At 49.0% G+C, this 23,748-nt stretch overlaps 2 protein-coding genes across 4 annotated transcripts; one reads left to right on the top strand and one right to left on the bottom strand.

The window, feature by feature from the left end:
• The first annotated feature begins 163 nt into the window (after window positions 1-163).
• LOC122379839 (mediator of RNA polymerase II transcription subunit 15-like) lies at window positions 164-7,238 on the top strand. Of its 2 annotated transcripts, none has more exons than XM_043362379.1 (6): window positions 164-174; window positions 3,443-3,526; window positions 4,195-4,971; window positions 5,215-5,457; window positions 5,969-6,175; window positions 6,670-7,238. In XM_043362379.1, the coding sequence occupies exons 2-6, from the start codon at window positions 3,458-3,460 to the stop codon at window positions 7,009-7,011; spliced, it is 1,638 nt and encodes a 545-aa protein (XP_043218314.1). In that variant the 5' UTR covers window positions 164-174; window positions 3,443-3,457; the 3' UTR covers window positions 7,012-7,238. The 2 variants fall into 2 exon arrangements, with proteins under 2 accessions (XP_043218314.1, XP_043218313.1); XM_043362378.1 differs by having other exon boundaries at window positions 164-278.
• A 127-nt stretch (window positions 7,239-7,365) lies between these two features.
• Window positions 7,366-21,110, bottom strand: LOC122379838 (mannosyl-oligosaccharide 1,2-alpha-mannosidase IA-like). Of its 2 annotated transcripts, XM_043362377.1 has the most exons (10): window positions 20,930-21,110; window positions 17,105-17,764; window positions 13,426-13,644; window positions 12,513-12,692; window positions 11,950-12,163; window positions 11,241-11,468; window positions 10,632-10,770; window positions 10,091-10,235; window positions 9,681-9,797; window positions 7,366-8,992 (listed from the first exon to the last, which is right to left on the bottom strand). In XM_043362377.1, exons 2-10 carry the CDS (start codon window positions 17,546-17,548, stop codon window positions 8,867-8,869), a joined length of 1,812 nt encoding a protein of 603 aa, XP_043218312.1. In that variant the 5' UTR covers window positions 17,549-17,764; window positions 20,930-21,110; the 3' UTR covers window positions 7,366-8,866. The 2 variants fall into 2 exon arrangements, 1 of the variants encoding a protein (XP_043218312.1); XR_006256238.1 differs by lacking the exon at window positions 20,930-21,110 and adding an exon at window positions 20,694-20,716 and having other exon boundaries at window positions 10,091-10,770.
• Between the last annotated feature and the right edge of the window lie 2,638 nt (window positions 21,111-23,748).

Here is a 23,748-nt window from a genome sequence, read left to right as displayed (position 1 = left end):
TTTATGCCTGTCCTACTGAAGAAAAGATTTAACATTTTTAAGCTGGCGTGCGTTTTTGCAGCGCTTAGCAGCGCTGCATTGTAGGTATTCTTCATGCACCAGGCAACACATCTCATTTGCTGCATTTTAGTGAAAGAAGCAGGCAATAGCCAATAATTACGCCAACCTTGAAATGTTGATTGCCGATCGGAAAGAAGGTTGCGGAGCTCCCGTTTTCCCGGTTAGAATTTGGTTTATCGTGGTTTTGGAAGTTGTATTTGTATAAAAAGTATCAATAAGTAAGTAACAAACGAGATTCGTGAGTACCCTTCGCTTGGCTATCCACAATTTTCCAATACGGCTATGTTTATTCTGCGCCGCAAATGTCGCATCAGCTTCATATATGCCGTCAGTCGATGCTTTAGCTTCGCTCAATTTTGTAATATTTTGCATAGAAGATAATATATTGCATGAGAAAATAATAAATTTTCCATGAAGTTATTTTCAGTGTTTTGTTATGGTCATGTGAAGCATGATTATGTTGGTAATTGATTAATTCGTCATTGGCTGTGCACTGCTCAAAATCATGCAGCAATTCAAGCTACTGGCCAGTTCAGAAAGGTGCCTGCAAGGCCCTAAATACAAGGTTGCACGGACTTATTTCTACTAAACCTACCAGAATATAGTTTCACGGTTGATTATTTAAATAATTATTCAATCAAAACTTCTTTATTATTATCTCGTAATCATTTATAAGCAATTTTATCAATCAACTTTCAATTTGCTTGCCTTTTACTAGCAAAATAACTTTTCTAGTATTGGGTCAACATAGTGGTGTAGCAGTAGGAACCACATCTGGCAAAACCCCAATGCCTACATACAGCAGAAAAGCAGCCACCAGGTGTCGCCACAGTCGCCACTTGGTCGCCACACAGATGTCGCGCGCGTCGCCAATCGCCACACTACCGATTTCCATAAGGACGCATATGTACGGACATGTATAGGAAAGTCGCCCTTAAGGATTACGCTTACATCCTTTGCTTATGAGGTCGGTGGTTGGAAATTGGGAGGGGCTCAGCTATTTTCGACCACGGATATGCCTTTATCACATGATGAGGAACATGCTGATAAGCGTTTTATGCGTCATAACAGCTTAAAAGTATTTTTAATCATTTTTCAAAAATAGCCGTTCTGCCGTATCTTTCAGTGCAAGGTGCCGTCGGTCATCCCCGACGTGACGTCACGCAGGGAATTTGCCAGATTTTCCTACTAGACTTCGACACCCCCTGGGTGCCTGAGTGGTGACTGGTGTCACAATGGTAGGTTAGGATGAATCTGATCCTCTCGCTCCTTCAAAAAATAAACAAGAGCTCAGATGAGCTTGGAGGAGCTAAGTCGGGAGGAGTGAAGTATTTTTAGCTTCAACAGGAATCTTTCTGAGTGGAGTGGGAACTGGAATTCTGCTATTGGTGGATTTTGCAGTAGAAGACTCATAGTTCACCAAGGTTAACTTTGAGATTGACATAGTTTTGAAACAAAGATTAATGGGAAAAATTGGAAAGTGCTGTTAAGTAAACAATAGCCTGCTGAGTGCTGAATCCCCACCAAGATGTTGAGGATTTCCACTCCACTTTAACCCGCGAGTTGCTGGGGGGGGGCGTTAAACGCCCCCACTTTTTTCGCCGGGCCATAGCATAAAAATGGCGCGCCTGTAAATTTTGGGTACCTGTAGGGAATTGATTGAAGTTTATTGTGACAAATTTTCAAAAAAATAGGTCGGAAATTTTTTGAGATATCAAGGTTTTAGTGACGTCATGATTTCTGAGTTTTCGACCAAAAACGACATATGTTCAAAAAATCATTTAAAATCACAAAATAGACATACAGACACGCCGTAAACGCAGTTAGACTGCCAATACCTTGAACAATCAAATGGCTATCTTCGATTATTGATTACCGTTCCGCATTTTCCAAAATCTTGAACTGAGACTTGGCAATTTCTCGTGACTAGGTACTTCACGACCATGATACATGTATTTCTTAAATTGAACTTTTTGAGCCAAACACGTACACATATGACAAAATTAATGTCACCATCGTGTTCTACCCCTCAAATTACCCATAAAGCATGTGTCACAGGCTGTGAATATCAGTTTTGATTTTTGGGGATATGTGCCTACTGCCTACCCGGTTGACCTGACCTTGACCGTCCCTGACCTATGCTTGACTGACCCCTACATGGAGCTGACACTCTTGTAGACCTTATATGATGGATTGTGCATCGTTTTGACAGAGTTTATGACGAGAGGCGCCCATTGCGAAGTCCTGAAGTCAATGCTACTGAAAGCCCGATTTCAGGTGTTTGACCTGACCTTGACCCGACCTGTGACCTCAAAATTCAACATTAAAGTACACATCTGAAGCGTCTCGTCGCGTTCTTTCGTTTGCCGCCTCGTGCGTTTCGCTGCGCCTATTGGTTCTCGAGTTATCGGCTGGGGGCGTTTAACGCCCCCCCCCCCCCAGCAAACGGTGGGTGGCGAAATACCCCAGCAACTGCTGGGTTAACATGCTTCCCATCCTTTTAATGATCTTTTGCTGTTAAAAGTTTAGGTTGAACTGTGCTTTGATCACATTAGGTCTCTTGAATAAAATTTCATTATTGGGTTTTCCTTAACATCTTAAAAAAAAAACGCATGGAAGCATTCATGAAGCATTCGTGAGTACGCAAAAAGCATTTATCAAGTATTATTACGGAAAAATTTTACCTACGGCCATAGACACAATCTAGAATGGAACAAATTATGGCCTCAATTAGTCCTGTAGGTCCTCTGCTTCTATAGTTCATCTCCTTAAACTCCACCTGATCATTACTTTATTGCAACTTCAATCCTCATACTCAATCCAATCATTATCCTTACATATCCAACCTCCCTGCACTCAGAACTATGGAAAATATTGTATTGACTAGTTGCATTTCCTTGTATATATATGAAGAAATGATGATTGATCAGGAAGTACCTGGTAAAAGGTACCTACCTTAATGTGAAATGTTTCCTAGGGGTGTTCACGGGCACCGCACACTGCTGCGTGCGGTGTGTGCGGTGCGTCCAGCAGGCGTGGGGGTAGGGGATGGATGGGCGGCTCTGACGTCACGGCTGCGTGCGGTGGACGGTCCGCTGTGGCCAGTCCCGACCGGCCACAGCGGTCGCTGTGTGCGGTGACGGAAGGCTGACGTAGGGACGCAGTGGGCGGAGCTTAGAGGCTGTGTGCGGTCCGACCGCACACAGGGCCCGTGAACAGCCCTCCTTTTTTAACCATACAATACTACAGATCACCATGCGCAATCATCCATCTAATTTGCTAATTTGCATTTGAGTGTACCACTTCATGCTTCTACAACCTTTCTCAAAAATATTTTTGAGTGTCAGTAGTTACCTACCTGACTGTTGGTACTGGGTTACAGGCTATTGCATACATCATGGCAGAAGATCCCAATGATTGGAAGAGTGCTGCCTCAAGGATGAAAGCGAAACAACACATTGAAGAGGTGAGAAGGCATTGAGAATGCATTTGTCCATACGCATGTCAATATTGCACTGATCGTGTGATTTATTTTTATCCATACTCTCCCTATTTTCTTTATTTCTTTATTCTTACTAAATGACGTTGACTGATACCTGTGTATTAGTTACCGTTTGGAGTGATCTACCCGGGTGCGATGTGCCCTGGCCGGGACTCTGAGACGGCGCGTGACGGAGACGAGCGGGGTCGTCCCCGCAGCTCTGGCGGGCGGACGGCTTATCACTCAGTCGTGGATACAACGTTGTGAGCGCACTGCGTGCTTTGCGTGTTCAACTGATTCGATTGTCTCATGGACAGATTACTTGATTTGATCATTTTTGTCCGAATGGATGGGTGGGTGAGTGGCTGTGGACCCAGTTACCGCAGCTAAGCTGTACTTGTTGCGAATGACACCACGGACCCTTCACCGGCGATAATTTTGATCAGAAGTTTACACACCGCAAGGAGAGTGACCCTCTAGTCAGCTACCAGCTGCCTTAGCCGGAACGCGGGTTTAACGCGGAACGCGGGAACGCGGGATGTGGATTTCTCCTGTCGCGAACTCGCTGCCACCGAGCTACGAGGCTTGCTATCATTTATGGTCGTTGTCCTGTCCTGCCTGCACCGTTTACCATGGATGTTTGATGGTTTCAGGCGATCCGGCAGTCTGGCAATCCGACAAACAAGACTAGCCGTGAAATGGAGAACCACGTGTTTCAGCGTGCCAAAACTCGTGAAGAGTACATCGGCTTTCTCGGGCGTCTGCTTCTACACATCAATAAGTATAAGCAGGGTGGAGATCCAATGAATGCTCTGCAGAACATGGCTGGGCAGCAACAGCAGCAGCAGCCCCAGCAACAACAGCAGCAGATGCCTCCTCAGATGCAGCAGCAGCAGGCGGGCCCGCCGCAGGACCAGGCTGCCATGCTGTCCAGCATGGCGGCCCGCAGTCAGATGATGCAGCCGCAGCCCGGGCCCGGTATGTCCGCCCTGCAGATGCAGCAGCAGCAGCAGCAGCAGCACCAGGCGGCCGCGGCGGCGGCGGCGGCGGCGGCTCAGCAGCAGCGGATGCAGACCCAGATGATGATGCAGGGCGGCGGACAGATGAGTATGATGATGCAGGGCGGCGGGCCGATGGCGCGACAGCCGCCGCCCAGTCAGCAGGGTATGGTGGGCGCGCGCGGCATGGTGGCCTCGCCCGGCGGCCTGGCCGCGCTGACGGCCAAGCAGCAGCCGTCGCCGGCGTTCGCGGCGCCCTCGCCGGGCAGCAGCTGTCTGGGCCAGAGTCCGATGGCGCCCGGCTCGGCCAAGGCGCCCAGTCAGATGAGCGCCCCGTCTCCGCAGCTGCACACACCGGCCGGACCGGCCAACGCCACCACCTCGCCGCGCAGCCAGCACGACGAGACCCAGTACATGGAGAAGGTCAAACAGGTCAGTGCGGTCAGACCGCCAGACCCTCCCCATACAACCGTCTTTTCCTATAGGATACAGTTTGCTAGCTACCTGCACCGATCGAAAGGTGGGTGCACTTTTATAGGGTTCTTTAGGAAAAGGACTTAAAAATTAGGAATGATAACAAGTAAATTCAATAAATGTTTGTATGCATGATAAACGTTTGTTTACGTGTATAGACAAATCACTCGATGATTCTAATCAGCCATTCTTCCTTTGCAGCTAAGCAAATACATCGAACCGATAAAACGAATGATCGAAAACACCAACCACCAAGAAACTGCCAAACTGAGCAAGATCAAAGGTCTTCTGGAGATTCTGGAGAATCCGAACCGTCAGCATCCGATGGACCTGCTGATCAAGTGTGAACACGTGCTGGAGAAGCTGGAGATTAACCAGGCCAGCGGTATGGCACACGGCCACTCGCAGCAACAGCAGCAGCACACCACGCACAAGGAGTACCAGGTGAGGGAATAGTGAGGAAGTCTCACCTCACCTCAGGTGAGGGAGTAGAGTCGGTGGGCACCGGTGGCTACTCGGGATGGTGAGATACTGCCTCGGGCTCGGGCCGCTAACAGCTGGCGACTGACCGGCGTGGGTCGGGTGGTCCGAGATGGGTCGGGGTTCTAATCAGACGCGCTTCTGTCGAAGAAGAACAACAGGTGTTTCGGTTGTGTCGTGGTTCCGTCTATTTCGTCTACCGATCTATACTGCTGTCATGTGATGGGTAACTTGCGCTTTATCCTGAATCAATTGCTACATGCGTTCCCTTTTACTTGTATTTCAAAATTACATTTGGCGACTGAGCGTAGTAATTATTGTGTGTGGCCTGACCAGTTGACCACCTCGTAAATGTACGTTCGCGATGCCTACACCAATCTCACGATTGAAATACGAAGGCTTGGTTTTGCATGCCGGTGTTGTCTCCACTTCACGTGCACCTCAATTGACCACAACTGAACTCCGCTCTCCTCAGGTGATCTTGGACACGGTGAACTGCTTCAGCAAGTCGGCGTACCTGAACCACACTCTGGGCCGGACAGTGGGCCCGCCGTACCAGGCGCTGCTGGGCTGCACGCTGCGCCTGCCGCCGGCGCGCCGCCTGCGGGGCCCGCCGGCCGCCGCCGACCCCATCCCCCTGCCGCTGCAGCGCGAGGTGGCCGGCATGGAGGCCAGGTTCAAGGTCAGTCAGTTGTATGGGACGTGCGCGAAACGCCCCGTGTACTGTCGGGAGTCGGACGACATACTCTATAGTCGCGTGTTCGTTGAACTGTCAGATGGTAAGTGGCAAGCATTCATGCTCGTTGCAGTCACCATTAGCGCCGTTTTCGTTTCGAGCTACACATATTTGGTGTGATTATTTGAATGTCGCGCTAGATAATTGAAAGTTTGCACTAACATTACAGTGCAGTGATGTGTGAGGGACGCCTCGCCGGCTGCTGGATGTTTGACAGCGGTCAGTGTCCGTGTGTCAGTGTGTCAGTGACGTGCCGTACTACGGCCGCAGGCGACACTGGACTCTACACGCCCTCCCCCCCCCCCCCCCATTGAGCGCCTGCTGTCCGTGTGTGACGCGCCGTGCCGCTCCCGCAGGTGACACTGGACTCTACCTGCCCCCCCCCCCCCCCTCATCGTGCGCCTGTTGTCCGTGTGTGACGCGCCGTGCCGCTCCGGCAGGTGACGCTGGACTCCACCTGCCCCCCTGGTGGCGGCGGCGGCGTGCGGCTGGTGGTCGAGCTGGACGAGCCGACAGCGCCGGCCGTGCCGCCCGTGCGGCTGGCCGTGCCCTCCGACTACCCGGCACGCTCGCCGCGCTGTCTGCACGACGGCCTGGCCTACTCGGGCACGCCGTTCCTGCGGCGCGTGCAGCACTACCTGCTCTCGCGGCTGGAGAAGCTGCCCGACCACTACACCGTGTCTCAGCTCCTCCACCAGTGGGAGATGAGCGTGCGACAGGCGTGCGCACCCAGCGCCGACGCGCCGCCGCCGCCGCAGCAGCCCGTCGCCGCCGCTAACTAGGCGCGACGGTGCAGCGGGGGCCACAGCGACGGCGTGCGGACTGTCGGTAAAACTAGCTGTCGGTGGCGGCGTGTCCGACGGCTATCGGCAATGTGCATATTCCGGTGGTTTGTGTAAAATAACGGCATCAAAGCATGCCGTGGTCTCAATTTATTTTCCTGTCGATATTTCCCAAGGGATGCTATGGGATTGGAGCGTATAGTGAATTTAATAAATGCTGTTTATAACGGCTTTGTTATGGCGATCACCTGTCAGGCAGTTGGGGGAAAAATACGGTCTATTGACCCCTCTCAGCCTCTCCAATGCGATACGCTGCTTACCTTCAACCATCCTGCATCAGGCTACAGAGGGCGATTTGGAGATGAAATGTCTATATTGTAGAGATCACATGAGAGACAGCGAGATGATATGCGCATTTGCAGTGAAGGCTCAGGACCTTTCAATGGTCACAACCAATGATGTAAAATCGCAACACACGCGGCAGAATATGATCGTTATTCATCGATTATCACATTGGTGATTCAACCAGAAGGACGTAAGATAATCACAGTGCCATGATTCTGGTTGACATCACCAGGAATTAAGAATGACCCATAGAGTGGTCCCCTTCCCCGTGCGCGATACATTCACAACGATGCAGTGATACTTAGCCAGATTCCACACAATATCAATGGAAGACTGTCAAACGCCGGTGAGTGTAGATGCGATACACTCCAAACTCTCACAACGTTCAGACACCAGCTGAACACTTCACATGATTTCACTTCACCTGATCACTGATTTCACAAGAAACACCTGATTTCACTTCAATTGGGGAATTAGATAACAATCACATCGCGAATACGGTCACATGACGATCGTCATCGGCACGATGGTCTAGGCACTCAGCACAGCCGTTAGTGCAGTGGGAACACTTAGTGGCGCCTGAAAAGGCCAGCCTTCGCCCAACGCGGGTCCCCAACACGTGGGAAGGCGCGAGTTACACGGACCGATTGAGAGTCAAATGCCCTCAACCAGTGTTGCCCTCAAACGTCCGACGTCCCAGACACTTGGACAATCAACGCAGAGGAACGGCTCAGCCCCCGTTCACAACGAGCAGATCAGTATGAAAAGCTCGGATTCATGGACTTCGTAAAATTACGCTTGAACTGTCCCAATTCTTCCAGTAAGTTCATCTATAACATGAACCGGAAGTTCCAACTGGCAACGCAAATAAAACGTTTATAAAAGTCGCATAACAACTCGTCAACAATCAGCATTGATATGAGCTGTGCTACAATGACATTCATGAAATGTTAATATGGCACATTGATTGCTGGCCTGAATCTAAGGACGTAAAAATGCAGGGGTGACATAATAAAGTGAACTGTTTCACGGTGATATAAACTATAACAAGATTGTCTACCTAAAAAGATGTTATCAAAGGCATGGCAATATACCTGAAATTGTACAAAGCAGTACATATAAGATTACCCTGTACATATCAGGACTAATGGGCTGACGCTGATTAAACAAAAATTCTAGTCATTAATGATTGACTTGTTCTTGAATTCAAGAACACAAAAACGTCGATCCTGTCGATAAAGACAGACAGCTGTCTGACAAAGGACGTAGGCCCTCAGACAGCTGCCGAATATTGGTGGGTCCCAGACAGTTGTTGGGATTGAGCGCAACTAGATAGCTGCTGGACAGAGCTAGATCAGCTGACAGCCGCAGTGCTAGTGCCTATACTTCTAGCCGACAACAGCACTGTAGACGGTAGGGCTGTAGAGTTTGCAGCATCTACTCGGCACTGCTGACGGAGATGATTTCCTCCAGCCGACTCACAACTGTCCAGCGGAGGGTGTCCGTTCGTCTACCCGACGTCTGTCTGCCGGTACAGCTGGTTGGCCCCCCGGATCGGCAGCGGGTGCGCCTCCGTGTTGAACACCCACTGGTCCAGCGAGAGAAGCTCCGAGTCGCTGAACAGTAGGTACAGGTACTGTCGGACATAAAGACGGACAATGTTAGATCGTTGTGACTCTGGACATACGGACAATCAGGTCATACGGATAAGTTCGTGGGGAATTGGTATAAAACGGTGCAATTGGTCAGGTTTTGGTTGCATACCTGATGTGTACTTTGAAATCGTAACCGACTGCTTCGTTTCAGGACTCCTGGATACAAGATGCAATGTAAACAGTTATATTATATTGTGACTGGCTGTAATGTAACCGATATGGTCAGACTCGTCAAAAGATTCTGCGTCTTTCCTGCGGCACGCATAAAGCCCATATCTCTTTTTACACGGACAGATCACACTCCGTTGATTCCTTGCGTCCTACTGCACACAGTAGGATTTCCCCGCTCTGCTCCCGCTCACGGTGCTTAGGGGCGGATTTGAAGGCACGTATGTTTTGTTTGATTTGTAGAGCCGTGTTCAAGACAAATTACATCTCATTTGCGAGAATAATTAGACATACAAAGCTTCCAAGTTACAGAAGAACAGCCATTTGCGGATCTAGAGGACTAAGAATATTTCTAAGAGCATTTGAATACAAACACCAGCTTTACATTCGTTTGCTATTCATTATGATGTGTGATAGCGTTGCAAAGCACTCACCCAAAACCATTATCAGAGTATAAGAGCTAGAGAGGGCAGGTCCTCATAGTTATCAACGACATCTTACCTTGAGCGTCTCGGCCAAAAAGAAGCTCTGCTGCACATCGTCATGTTCAGGCCACAGCGAGTCGACGTCCTTGATTCCCGAGAAGCCCGCCTCGACTCGGCAAAACTGCTCGATAGCCTGCGTAACAGCGAAGAAAAGGAAAAGCATGATCAGTCGTTAAACCGCGATAAAACTGATACCTCAAAGGCACAGACCGGATAGGATGTGGTATCCACCTCCCGGCTCCGGTCCAGCCCAAGCTCGTGATAAATGTTTCAAATGGACTAGGCTGTGCTGGATGGAAATCTAACTTAGATTGAAGAGACCATGTTTTACCAAAAATGTAGACTATTCAGTTACTCACGGTTCCCACCATTAGAACAAGCAAGTCAGGCTCGGGTCGGAGTTTGAAGTCTCATTATCGTACATACCTGAGCCGCCTGCCACCCCCAGTCTCGGTACTTGGGGTCGCCCGTGAGCCGCCACAGTACGAAGTAACTCTCGATGACCTCCGGCCGCAGGATGTAGTACTTTTCCTGCTGGAGCAGCGGACGTGCCTCCACCTGGTCCGTGAACCTGTCGGCGCGTTACAACTGTCAGCGCCGTTCTAGGTGATAGGCGAGCACTGATAACCATGACATCTATCAGAAACTATGCATGATAATACCTGACAAATATTATTTGTCAGGTTTCTTCTCTGATATCTGTTGAGAATATTAACGGTTCAATAACATTCGAAGGGTGCATCAAGATATCAAATTAACCATAGCACAGGTCTGATTATTTTGAAAATTACTGAACAGTTAAATGTTGCTTCAAGCCAAACGTCAGCAGGAAAACAAGGGCAAGCTCTATATGAGGATCTTTGCAACCCATTTTCTAGTTCCAATTTTGCAAACAACATCCTGCTGGCAGTTCCGCTTTAACAGCCAGGAAGGGATGGACAATAAACGAGTCACGTTTTGTACGTACCGGAAGCTCTCGGGACCCAGTTTGGTGGCGGTGCGGTCATAGGACTCGTGACACGTGGCCGTGATCTGCCGGCCCAGCTCCAGGTAACGGTCCGTGTCCGTCTCCGGGTCCTTGGCCGCAGCCAGAGCGTACAGCCCGCCTGTGAATGACACTTCGTCATTGGAGGGAATTGTCCGGGTCCCTGGCTCTGGCCAGCTGCGCGTACAGACCGCATGTGAACCAAAATCAGCAGAAGCGCTTGTAAAGGCCGCCTGTAAACCGTAATCAGGTCACTGGTCAGCCAGAGCGCACATACCACCCCGGAACAAAATCCGGTCGCTACATACAGTCATACAGCCCATGTCGAATTTAGACGAGCATTGATTACATACACTACGAACTGACACAGGCATTCACAAAATACACAGGAGAAAACTACACAAAAATGCGTGAACTGCTTCAGTGAAACAAGAAGCCAGAAGGGAACATCAATTCACTGAAAAACTTGTGTTATTTGTCACCTTGTGACTTAGCTTTTCATCGGGTCACTCAAAATAGTTCCGTCATATTGAGTACAGAGATAAGATCGAGTCACAACCGTTGCATTGCATAAAACAGGGCGGCACGCACCTATGAAGCAGGCCAGGTGGTCCATCTTGTAGCTGAGTCGTTCGCGGTGCATCTCGGCCACGAACGTGAGGCCCGACTGGTCGGAGGTCTTCACCAGCCGGTCGGTGATGTTACCCATAGCCAGCTGGAACATCCGCAGCGCCTGGCGGTCGTCGCCGCCGGAGCGGAGCCACTCCTTGAGCAGGTACTCGTAGAACGAGTCGCCCAGCGCACCCACAGACGTGTGGTCTGTGAACGGGAGAGGCCGGGAAACGGGATAGGTACAGTAACTGTGTGGTCGGACTGGACACCAAAGCACGGGTACATTATTACAAGATTAGAAACTGGATAGTGGATACAAACACTAAATAATGGATGTATCAACTCCTCCGTTCAACCTTGCATGAATATCAGCATTTGATTCGCATTAAAAAGGAATATAATGACCAAAGACGACAACCAGACGCGACAGTCGTCAAACATGAGGTGAAAACCCAGTAAACGTCACAAATCAGCCAATATATTTCAAAACGTCACAAATCAGCCAACCGCGCGCCGGCCGGTGTGGCTACCCACGCCGGTCGGTGTGGCTACCCACGCCGGTCGGTGTGGCTACCCACGCCGGTCGGTGTGGCTACCCACGCCGGTCGGTGTGGCTACCCACGCCGGTCGGTGTGGCTACCCACGCCGGTCGGTGTGGCTACCCACGCCACCCGTTATGTCTACTCACGCTGTCCCCAGTCGCCGGTGACCGGGTGCAGGTAGTTGGGAAACAGTCCGCCCGGGGTGTCCATCCGCGCCAGCTGGTCGCGCACGCGGCGCACCTTCTCCCTGAACACGGGCTGCCCAGTGACGTCCGAGAGATAGCTGAACTCCATGTGTAAAGTACCGAACTCTGAGAGGATCGAGCCGCCCATCGAGGCCCAGCCGAAGTTCTTGGCCCGCTGTCAGCACACAAAAGTGGGTCATTCATACGGACAGGCACGGTAGGCGAAAGGAAACGGTACGTGTGTACACAGGGCAGAGAGCAGGATCCTCTTCGTTTGATGGACTTCATGCTGCTCAGTGCCCACCCAGCCTGAGGCTCACATCGGCCAAAATTCACCTGAACCGAGTCAAAATTAATGGTTCTGTGTTCACCGGTTCTATAACTACAATGAGTCAGTTTATTGATCAGAAGCCTGAGTCACTTCTAGCCGGCTACCAAACCACCTACCAAACCATTTCTTAGGTAAACCAGGCTATAATTTAAGTCCTAGGCGGGCTACCAAAGTGTCGTAGGTCACGACTTACCCCGGTGGCGGGCACCACCATGGCGTACGGTATGCCGGTGGGGGTGTCGAACGCCGGCAGCAGAGCGCGAGCAATCTCCTCCGCTTTGTCTCTGAAGAGGGCGTCTCCGGTGAGCGCGAAGCACGCGAGCAGGCCGCCCACGTAGCGAATGTTCACCTCGAACACAGAAACCTCCGAGGTCTGGTGGACGGATGTCGTGTCATCGAGGGTGAGAGGACACCGGCCGATCCAGGCCGATACACTCAACAGTGACCAGTCACAAAGCAAGAAATGCATCGTTCCGCTACTCAAGTGGTTATTCCTGTATGTTTGATGCAGTCTTGCAATGCAATCCAGCCATCCAAGAAACTTTGCGCGAGACGTTTTCTTGGATGGTTTTCTTGGATAGCTTGATTTCATCGAGGGCTTCTGTTTTAAAGAAAATTTGTAAGCTTTGCTGCACTGTTCAGTAATTAGAACTGCCAGTATTTCAGTACCTAACGTGTAGTTAATGTTACTGTATTTTATTTATGCATATTTCGGCCTTTTTTAAGCAGATAACGAGCGATATTAAGAAACATACAGGAAATAATATCTAGGACTCTACCGCAACGAAATATTTCTATCTCGAGTTTTCAAAGAATTTCATGCACTCGGCCAAGGCCTCGTGCATGAAATCCTTTGAAAACTCTCGATAGAAATATTTCGTTTTCGCGGTATCGTCCAAGAATGTATATTCAGCATGAATAAACAAATACACCAGTCCGGTCGATATAGTCCGGTGCGGCCGAAAGTCGATACACTGACTCAGCAACAGATATGATATGCAAATAATCGCTTTGTATGTTTGGTAAATCGTTGAATCTTTACAAAATATACATAGTTTCACAACTAGACAAAGCATCCACAAAAAGTTTAATAAAAAGTGACTCACCACGTGCGCCAGGTCGAGTTTCTGTTTGACCCAGAGTCGCGCCTCGCTGAACTCCTGCTCCAGGCCCATGATGAGCAGGGTGTCCAGGGCGTCCACGATGGTGGCGCCCATGGCCTGGCGGCCGAACATGCCGGCCGAGCGGCCGCGCCGGCTCACCGGTCGCAGCTCGTCCTCGCCCCACGCGTACGTCACGTACCCCTTCCAGGCGTGACGCATCATCTGTGGAGACAGGGCGCGCGGTTAGCTGACCGCCGGTGACGGTTCTTATCGTGCATAGCAGTCCCCAACGACTGACACAACGAAAGAAAAATGCTGTATGTATAGCGCATAGCACTGATGCGCCAGGCCGGTGCTCGGTAACACCTAAACCTTCGCCAGGCCGGGGGAAGCGTTTGAACACCCACCTTTGTTTAACTCGGCTCGTAGCGCCACGCAGCGATACGCGGTAAGCGGCGTTCGAAAGAACGCCAAAAAAAAATCCTGAAGGATTTTTTCTTTTGAAGGACAACTATCTTCAGTAAATTTTTACATCATGTTAATGGTCAGGTCACCAGATGTCATCAAAGGTCAAATTTCACCTATCAACACTTTTTGACAAATCAGAACGTCAATAACCTTTCTGATATGGACCTTTAAATAATGTTGTGAACGAGACTTCTTCATACTTCTTATTTTTATCAAATAGTCAGAAAAGCCTCGGTTTCCAGTCTGTTTATTAGCGTAGCCATGTAAGCACGACACGAAAGAAACGCTCTCTCAGCGTGGTACGACAGCCAGCTGTTGTGATATTGTGACAACTACACTACGCCAGATACGTTAGTACTTGGTTATCTCGGGAGTTCCTCTCGCTAATCCCGCTCCGCTGTTGGACTTGGTCAATCAGTCCCGGTGCGTGCTGCTACTACGGCGTGCATCCACATGACTCCTGCAGTCGTCTCCGCGGAAGACGGAGTGTGATGTATCTCCGTCTGCGTGGCCGCGTCACAGAGAGTCAGCCGCACCTGGTGACCGCTCGTGACGCGGCACCGCTCACAGCGCCAGACAACCGACTTCCCGCGACCTTCCTCAGTGAGCTCCTCTGGTATTGGTGAGCTGGACGGCTGACTGCGTCTCGTCGGTCTGGTTCGGTACAACAATAGTTCCGCTCCAAGTACGATCAGGCTGGCAGCTATCCCCAGAGGCACCAGACACAGGACGGGCATCAGATCGCGGAAAGATAGCACTTGATAATGCTTGAGGGACTCACAACTGCTCTGGCTAGGTTCTCGGATCGAGTTTTTCAGTCGGGACAACAAGCCTCCCTCAAGCAGTCTCAGGATCGTTTTGGAGATGGCTGACCTGAGAGCGTTCCTTTCTTTCGAGATCACGAAATGGTATGAGACAGACCTGAGTGATGCACGATTCAACGGGACAATGCTGCAAGATTCCTTTCCAAACATTTGGTGCAGAGTGTTCAACTCTAAATATATCATAACTTTTTGTTTGAATGCCCGGAGCATATCTTCTTTCGTGTTTTCTAAGGCGATGAACCTGTCGCCGGTAATCGATCGTCGGTAAAGCTCCTGTTCGTATACGTCAGTGCTGGATCTTAGATAGTTCAGAATTGACGAGCCAGAGGGCACAGCCAGCGTCCAGTCGGGTTGTTGGACGAACTCACGCAGGCTGCTGATGGGCTGACGGCCCGTGTCCACGGTCAGGAACGACATCAGGTTGGCCGTGTAGTTGATGTAGATCAGGATTCCCATCACCCAGCCGAACATGGTTGCGGTACGGCCGGCCAGCGACTGCGGCGTCCTGCTCCAGCCCTGGCCCACCACGGTCATCGCGCCGGCCAGAAGACACGAGCCCCAGCCCATGTCGCGAGCTAGCTGGCCGTCCTCGGCTCTGGCGCTGTTGAGTCGCAGCGAGAGGCGCAGCACCAGCGAGAGCGCCAGCAGCGCGGCGGCCAGCGTCCACCAGACGTCGGCGCCCAGCGGCCGCAGCAGGCCGGCGAACATTGCCGGCGACAGACGCAGCGTCACCGTCGTGTCACGTCGCACCATGAAGCCGGTAGTGGCAGACGCGATGGGCACCCCGTCCAAAAAGTCGACCACCGCGGCACGACTGGGGGTGGGCATCATCGTGGTGACCGCCAGGTCAGCGCGCCCGTAGGCCAGGTCTCCAATAACCCCTGTCCAGGTGCCGTTTGTGGTTTGACTGCCGTAGCCGCTGGTAAGCGGAGCCGAGATGTTGTAGCTGAGTCCCAACTCCTCGGCTACGATCTGCCACAGCTGGAAGAGATAGCCGCTGTAGGCGACCGTGCCGTCCGGCCGCTGCTCCATGGAGATGTACGGGAGGTCGTTGATGGCGACGACGCGCAGTGGCCGGTCCGGCGTCCCGGCGGACCATTGGGGTCCCGGTCCGGCGGACCAGCCCGGTCCCAGCAGGACCAGACCTCCACGACGCTCCGCCATCCTCGCACCCCTGACAGACACTCCTGAGCGAGTGTGGTGCCATTGGATCATCAAAAGACCACCGCTGCACCTAATCGATATGGTTGATGATTACATGTTGGGCACGCTCGGTAGTCATGATCCTTTGGGCGCCTTCAATGCCTGTTCACCACGCTAGGCAATACTATAATAGCTAAGTAGGCAAGCTGAAGAATTCGTTACCCGTACCAAGCAGCGCCCAGCAACAAGCTTGCTTAGCTGGGTGGCCTATTTCGGTGGGCACTTGACCATGCTGAAACCTGACCAGGACCCGACACCGACCTTTTGATCTGCATGCTACCGGCTTATACCCATGTCCTTGTGTGATTGTTCCAACTCCCTGTGCGAATGTGTAACTAACCAAGGTATGAATGTATAGGTACTGAAGAAAAAACAAAAACAAAAACAAAAACGTAGTGTCTAGTCAAAGCTATTTTTAGCTTTGATTTCTTTCCGCCCCTTGTATGCATGACTCATAACACTACTTGCATCTGTATTTGGCTGCACAGGTTTTTTCACTTCTTTTTTGTTATTTTCCTTTTCTTAGCAGGGAGTGTCACGACTTGCATATTTTTGTTTTTGGTGTTAACGTATGGTTCTGTGGTCGTGCGGGACCGTGGGTGGACACTCCTGGTCGTCTGTTCATGGGCGGCGGACTATTTCGTAGATTAGAAAAAAAAGCAAAGCCAGCAAAAAAAGAACGCTACACGGAACACTGATAATAACTCATGCGATCGGATCCATTACTCATCGCAACTCATCATCTACCTTCCATGTTTATCATATATTCAACTGCATATAACCCAATCATTGGTTGCTACAGTACAGTCAAAGGCAGAGGTAAAATAACACCTTCTACTGGCGCAGTCAAAGTTCGTGGATGCGAATAGAAGCAAGTTTTAATTTGCACATGCTTCCTTTCGTAAAAGCCGTGGTGTGTCCAGGAAGAGACAATTTTGGGTGCCAGTCGCTGCGTCTCGTTACGGCGCACAGTCGCTTATACGCAAAATTCTAGCTGCATTAGAGGCGAGACGGTAACATCTCCTTGGTGTCGTATCCACGGTTCCACCTCGATAAATCCAGGGCGATTTAAGCCAATAAAAGTTCCAAAATCGTCCATTATCTTTATCACGCCCTATCACATATCAGTTATCGTTTATAAAACAATAACACGAACGGCCACCGCGCACACGATGGTTGCTCCTTACCTCTTTGATTTTGCGGCGTCTGAAGCGCATCACGGGGTCGGGGTCCTCGCCGCCCGAGATGACCGGGTGTAGCGGATCGGGGGGCACCGGGGCCGCTGAGCCGCCCGAGGCCGGTGCCGCCGCCTCCTGCGCCTTGCTGTAGAGCCGGCGCCGGTCCTCGGCCGCCCCGGGCCGTCCAGGGGCCGGGGGCGGCACCGGCAGCAGCAGGTCACCGCCCACGTCACCCACGCGCTTCTGCACGCGCTTCAGGCGCTCCAGCCGCCACAGTCCCTCTCCCAGATCGGGCAGGTAGAATATTGTACCGAAGCAGATCAGTGCGAATGTGCCCACAACCAACAGGAGTAGGTTTCTTTCCCTGCATTTGCATCTTGACCGAGGCGGACTTGATGAGACAGATCGCTTTATGAATCTTGGTAATATTGCACCCGCAGCTTCTATCTTCATTATCAAACAATTAGCACTGCACTGAAAATGTCTGCACCACTCACTGATCAAATGCCTAAATCAAGAAGAATGCTTTAAAACTAGTAGGCATCTGCGTTTTCATGATAAGAAAACACACTTCAAGTTTTCATACAATTGCTGAGGATTCCACTGAAGGCTTCACCAGCTATCTCCTTGGGATGGACTTGGTTAAAAATGAGCCGCGTCAGTGAAGACCTGGAACAAATAAACATTATGTTGATGCGAGAACCACGTAACTGAGCAGGTAAGGCATCTGCGGCTGATGGAATGACCATTAGATTTGACGAGTTCGCAGTGGTTACAAGACACTTGCCGTCATGTTATACTTACCTCGCGTCATTTCTCAAATAAGCACAAATCAAGAAATTATCATGTATGACAAGCTATTGAGGTCAAACTCGAATTCCCCGGAGATGAGTTCATTCAAATTGGTGATGTTTCTTCCACCTTGACCTCGAGGGCCACCTGACGTTTTTTATGCAGCCAAGGAGCCAAATGAGAGGCCAGAGTGAAAAGCGCTCCCTCATCTCAAAACACTACTTTGTCGCTGGTACGTGCTTAGCTGATTACCACTGTAACCACGAAATAATTCAGCCAAAACGACACCATTTTTAGCAAGCTTACCATAAAAACATAGCACATACAATGTCATTGGGGAGTTTTGCATGATATTTAGGCTGTGTGGTGCTACAGATAGTTACAGCTCACGGCTGCACTCACGGGCGGTCACCGCCTTCATGGATGGCATTAGAAATGCATGATTTCATTACCAGCGGTGCGGCGTTTCGAACACCGCTATTGCTTCTGCAGGGCACTAGGTGACTAGGGTAGGTAATATTCAGGCTAGCATACCAATAAGTGACTAAGATTGATTGATTCTGATCTATTGCGTAAGCGTAAAGCGGTAGCTAGAGACATCAATTGAATGACGTAATCTTCTGGATGTGCCAGCGAAATGCCTTCTGGTAGTCAATAGTCATGTATGATAAAATGATTAGCGCAACCTAGTTACGTGGTTCTGACTTTTAGCATCCACGAAGAGTTTCCTCAACATAATCAGAACGGATTCGAAAAAAAGCATTGCTTAGCGAGACAACGTATCCAGACAACGATAACAGGGCGCAACGGCTGGACAGTGGACAGGATAATGAAATTAAAACGCATGTGTCATGCACCGGAAGCATTGTTATTGATATATGGGTCATTCCGCGTCAAATCGATTAGGATTTGGTACTTTCGACCCCGACCGTAATTTAAAACTACTCAGTTTGGCCTAGTCGGGTCGAAGGTCAATGAAGGGTCACTGAGAAATGCAAAATATTTATATAAATTGGAACATTTTCCTTTCTAATAGTTCTTACCACAGCCTCCCCAGACTCAGAATTACACAGCAATGGGCATTCTAATCCTGCAATGAATGCTCTTTAAAAGCATTGACCTTTCATGACCTATAACTCTGACCTCAAAGATCACCCAGGTTTAAAACTTGCTAGATTGAGATGCATTTGTTTTTATATGTGCTAAAAGCCTACCAAATTTTAACAAAATCAAAAAGGATTGATTAAAATCAGAAATCTTCATCGATTTGACGTGGAATGACCCAGAGGCCAATTGTCAGCCAATAGCATGCAGTTGCCATGGGCATGAACTATGCATTACATAATATGATTGGTCAATGCTTAATCAGCTTCTGTTGCAAAGCCAAAACCCATGTGGCCTGTACCAAAGATGGAAAATAGTTCTTCCTATATGAGAGTTGAAGTAGGTATCTTAAAATTCATTTTGTAAATATTCACTATTTTCTTTTCAGATCATTTTGGGCATGAAAAAATCATAAAATTGTAGATTTGAGGAAAGTGGTAGATAGCTGTATTCCCTTAAACCAGTGGTCGGCAGGTCATTCGGGGTTGTGCCCCCTTTTTAGGCGCCAGGCAGGGCCACTAGACCCACCTACCAGACCCCATTGCTGACATAACCAAGTTTACTGAAATTCCATACCTTTCTGGAACTCTGGGTATTTCTGTATTTCCGATGCATCAAATTTAAAACATGACACTTCCTCCACAAAACATTTAATAAATCCCATTTAACCCTCGTACATATAGGCGTGGCGGGTGGTTTTTCAACATAAAAGCCGTTGGATCACGACCAAATTGTACCCTCGAGCCTACCATTTTTTTTTCTGACCTGCCCGGGAAAACCTGAGGCCAGTTTTACCAACAGAAAAATCTGCTGGAGTTTTTGCCTAAAAATCACTTCATAGATGCAGCGTAAGCGCGATGAGAATGTAAGTGGGTAGGGGGATAGGGCTTTACCATTTACGCTCCATTTGTGAAGCAGTCTTTAGGCGAAAAAAAATTCCGGCAGGAGCTATTTTTCTGTCGGTAAAACTGGCCTCTGGAGTTCAGCCCATAATGATCATTGGCATATGAGTTTTTTCTGGAGATCATCTTGAGCCATAAAATCTCACTCCAAGAAGTTGTAGCGGGTGCCAATTTTCTCAACACTTGTCTTTGACCTCCTGAATGAGACGAAATGACCAAGGACCTTAAAAATGGGCAGCAGCGGCTTCCTATAGTCATGGGTAATACGCTCGTTTTTTATGCACAGCTCCATCTCAGAGTCCGAGAGGCCGCAGCCCGCGGGGGTCCGATCAACTCCTCCCCCTTATGTTAGTGGCTGTGGAAACGCCAACAGACGGGCGACGGTTAAAAATTGCAGCTGCTTTTTACGACTGTGCGGAGCCATGGTGAGATGGTGAGGCGAGCAGCTACATGAAAATTGGTATCTAATCAATGTGTGCTGTGCCTTTGACCTGGGCTAATCTTTGAACTCTGGGATGCAACAGTCACGATGGTTCCATCAATGGTATGGTATCAGCCACACAAAAAAGGTGTGAAGCAGAATGTAATCCAGCATGACGCTTTGCCAACACAATCAGTGGACGTGATAATGTTTTGAGTGGTTGGTTGAAGTTGATCTTTTGGAAGCATCTTTGAAATTAAAATACTGACACAGTAGCCATTGATCTAATGGTACAGCTTAAACTAGCCTGAGATCAACTGAACCTTTTGATTGATAGATAATCACAATGTTGAAAGATAAATGATAAATCAACACTTAAATTCAAGTTCAACAAAGTTGAAAGTTGGTTAAAAGTACAGCTCTTTCATGAATCAATGGAATTGGATTGTTCAGTGTGGATTACACAGTCTTGTTCATGCCAAAACACCGATCTATTCTTCTCACGTTTCCTACCACGCGGTAAGATGACCCATGTGCATCTTATTTCATCTAATTCCTATCAGAAAATTCCTTTTATAAATCAAAATATCATTAATAATAAAAATGAAAACACACCCCCGAACCTCCTCTCTGCACACACACTTTTTTTTTTAGTGGCCCTAACTTACGTTACCGGCCTCGCGAGGAGGGCGGCGACCTAACTACGCCGCGCAAAACAAACCGGCCGTCCTAACTAAGACCGTGTAACGTTCTTAAGATATCAGATAACGTAAGACGATGATATGTATTCAGTAATGTCAGATATTATACAGCAATGACCAACCCTAGCTCGGGTGTCTACCTCTACAACCCTCCGGCTGCCGCGCCCTCACTTGCCGTCAACCACGAGTTCGCTTTTCTGCCGTTAGATGACAGCATGTCTCAGGACACTACAAATTACAATACGTCACATCCCTTCTCCTGCGACAATGAGATATCGAGATCACGGACATGCTGGTGTCCGTACACGAACACACATGTGCAATGCACCACATCAAATGCTACGCAAAGCTACTGTGCGACGAAGCTATACCGCGGCACTGAAGGACTGAGCACTGTAACACTAGGTACTGGTAGGGTAAGGTGCCTAATTAGCGACCCTTTCCGATCTGCGACCTACCTCCCTACACAAAAACTGGCAGGAGAAAACGGGGTAAAAACGGTAAAAACATGGTCGAAAGGTCAGCCATACTTTGGTTATCAAATTAAATTATTTTCCGGTCGTCGATGTTTCTGGTGGGACGTTTCAGGTGAGTTTAAATAAAAATAACGAGTTTCTTATCAGAAACGTGTGCACTGAAAAAAACTTACACCTAGAGAGTTATTTTTGGAGTTTTTCCACTCCAGTTTGGCGAATAATCACGCACCAATGGCATATAATGATTATGTTTTGTAGCGTATTCTTACTCTCTGCATTGCATTAAGGGCGTTTTTGAAAGTTATTCTTAAACCTGGTACTATAATCATCTCTTTTGTGTTTTAGCAAGTGCTACTTTTATCTTCTAATTTTATCACATTTCCTGTTTATTCTTTCGGTTTATAAATTCATATCAGTCTCAAAGAGGCATGGGGTAATTTTAGCTTATTTCACAGTGATAAACAAGGTCATTGGAATATATTTGTGCTGAACTCCCATTAGATGGTAATAAAATTGACAGCTAGAGTACTTTTATCAAAACTGCATAAAAATAAACCGCTGGGGAGTAATTAGGGTAATTTTTATACTCCATTACGGCTGATAAATTGACGCGACAGAATAAAACTATTCTCATGAAGGTGTAAAAATTACTTCCTTCGTGATAAAACTATCATGCCCGGACAATAATTTTATAACCATGGAGTAATATTATGTGGTAGCATTACTAACATTATTCTTCGGGAGTATTCGGGAGCGTATTTCAAGCAATACTGTATCACTTTCTTGATAATCCTATTCCGTTGTGACATAACTAATCTAAAAGTGATTAATCTATTCGTCCAACACATTATTATTCCAAGAATAATATTTTCGGAATGTCTCTGCAGTTCGCGACCATCCGCGACCGCCATTGTGCTCAAGTCGTCAGAACCAAGGCCTTCTGTCAGAGAACCGAGCAAGCGTCCCAGTCCTCGAAGGTAAGCTGAAATTACTGTATACTTTGTGTTTTGTCAGTATGACTTTACAGTAATCCGTAGTATGACCATACAATCCAAGAAATGCGTTGACGTAGATTTGCGGACGAAAATTTCCGCGATGAAGAAATTCTGGAAGACAAATTGTCACCCATGACATGCTCAAGGCCATTGGAACCAGGGGAAACAGCCATGTGTAATAAGTGGGATGCTTTCTTGTCTTTCTTCGTACCTGTTTTCGATGCCCATGCCCCAATTAAGCGTGTGTCTATCCGTAACCCGACTGCTCCTCCCGTCTCCGACGCCACTCGAGATCTCATGTCCCAACGTCGCGCTGCGCTCCGCCATTTAGGCCGCAACTCGAGCGAGTACAAAAACCTTAACCGCTCTGTCCGGGCGGCTTTGCGTCGCGACCGGCGGGTGGAACTACAGAGGGAAATCGGGGAACGGGGCCCCAACAAAGTTTGGCAATGTATCAGGTCGGTGGTTGCCGGTAAGAAGGATGGTTCTGATGTTCAGCCTGACCTATCTGCCAATGACTTAAATTCTTTCTTTGTATCCGTCGGTCCTCGTGTCGCTGCCGAGATCCGAGCCCAAAACGCACCTACTGATTTGAATGTACGTCTTACCCGTGTTGGTGCATGCAGCTTTCAACTTCGGGAAATCACACTTGCCGAGCTTGAGCGGACGATTTTCAGCATGCGTAGCTCGGGTGCTTGCGGTACCGACGGTGTCTGCGTTCGCATGCTGAAAGCCGGATTCCGAGCCATTGGTGGTGTCATCCTGCATATTATCAATACCTGCTTAATTCAATCCGATATCCCCGATTCATGGAAACATTCTATAGTTCACCCTCTGTTCAAATCCGGCAATCCTTCAGACCCCGCAAACTTCCGGCCCATTTCCCTGGTTCCTGTAATCATGAAAGTGGTTGAGCGCATTGTCCATCAGCAGCTCTACATCTACCTCTCTCACAATCACCTTCTGGCATCCTCACAGCACGGCTTCCGCCCCCGGCACTCTACTGAAACCGCGTTGTTGTCCGTCACTGAACGCATCCTGGCCGCCACCGACAGGGGGGAGATCTCAATGCTATGCCTTCTCGATCTTAGTAAATGTTTTGACGTGATAGACCACGAGCTTCTGATGCAAAAACTTATGCTGCACGGTATCGAAATTTCCTGGTTCGCCGCCTATCTTCATGGACACACCCAGAGCGTGTCGTTGAAAAATGGGTCCGGAAGTAGAGTGCTGTCTCGGCCTCTTCCTAATACCATGGGTGT

Source organism: Amphibalanus amphitrite, unplaced genomic scaffold, assembly GCF_019059575.1.
Source record: "Amphibalanus amphitrite isolate SeventyFive unplaced genomic scaffold, NRLGWU_Aamphi_draft 000085F_arrow, whole genome shotgun sequence".
Classification (NCBI taxonomy): Eukaryota; Metazoa; Arthropoda; class Thecostraca; order Balanomorpha; family Balanidae; genus Amphibalanus; species Amphibalanus amphitrite.
Note: the sequence above shows the minus strand (reverse complement) of the source record. Positions and strands in the feature narration are given on the sequence as shown.

Coding starts and splice junctions, on each gene's coding strand:
- LOC122379839 (XM_043362379.1), top strand. CDS start 3,458: ATGGCAGAAGATCCCAATGATTGGAAGAGTGCTGCCTCAAGGATGAAA. Junction 4,972..5,214: donor ACATGGAGAAGGTCAAACAG/GTCAGTGCGGTC, acceptor CTTCCTTTGCAG/CTAAGCAAATACATCGAACC. Junction 6,176..6,669: donor GCATGGAGGCCAGGTTCAAG/GTCAGTCAGTTG, acceptor CCGCTCCGGCAG/GTGACGCTGGACTCCACCTG.
- LOC122379838 (XM_043362377.1), bottom strand. CDS start 17,548: ATGAAGATAGAAGCTGCGGGTGCAATATTACCAAGATTCATAAAGCGA. Junction 12,164..12,512: donor TGGTGGTGCCCGCCACCGGG/GTAAGTCGTGAC, acceptor GTGTGCTGACAG/CGGGCCAAGAACTTCGGCTG. Junction 10,771..11,240: donor CCACCTGGCCTGCTTCATAG/GTGCGTGCCGCC, acceptor TGTCATTCACAG/GCGGGCTGTACGCTCTGGCT.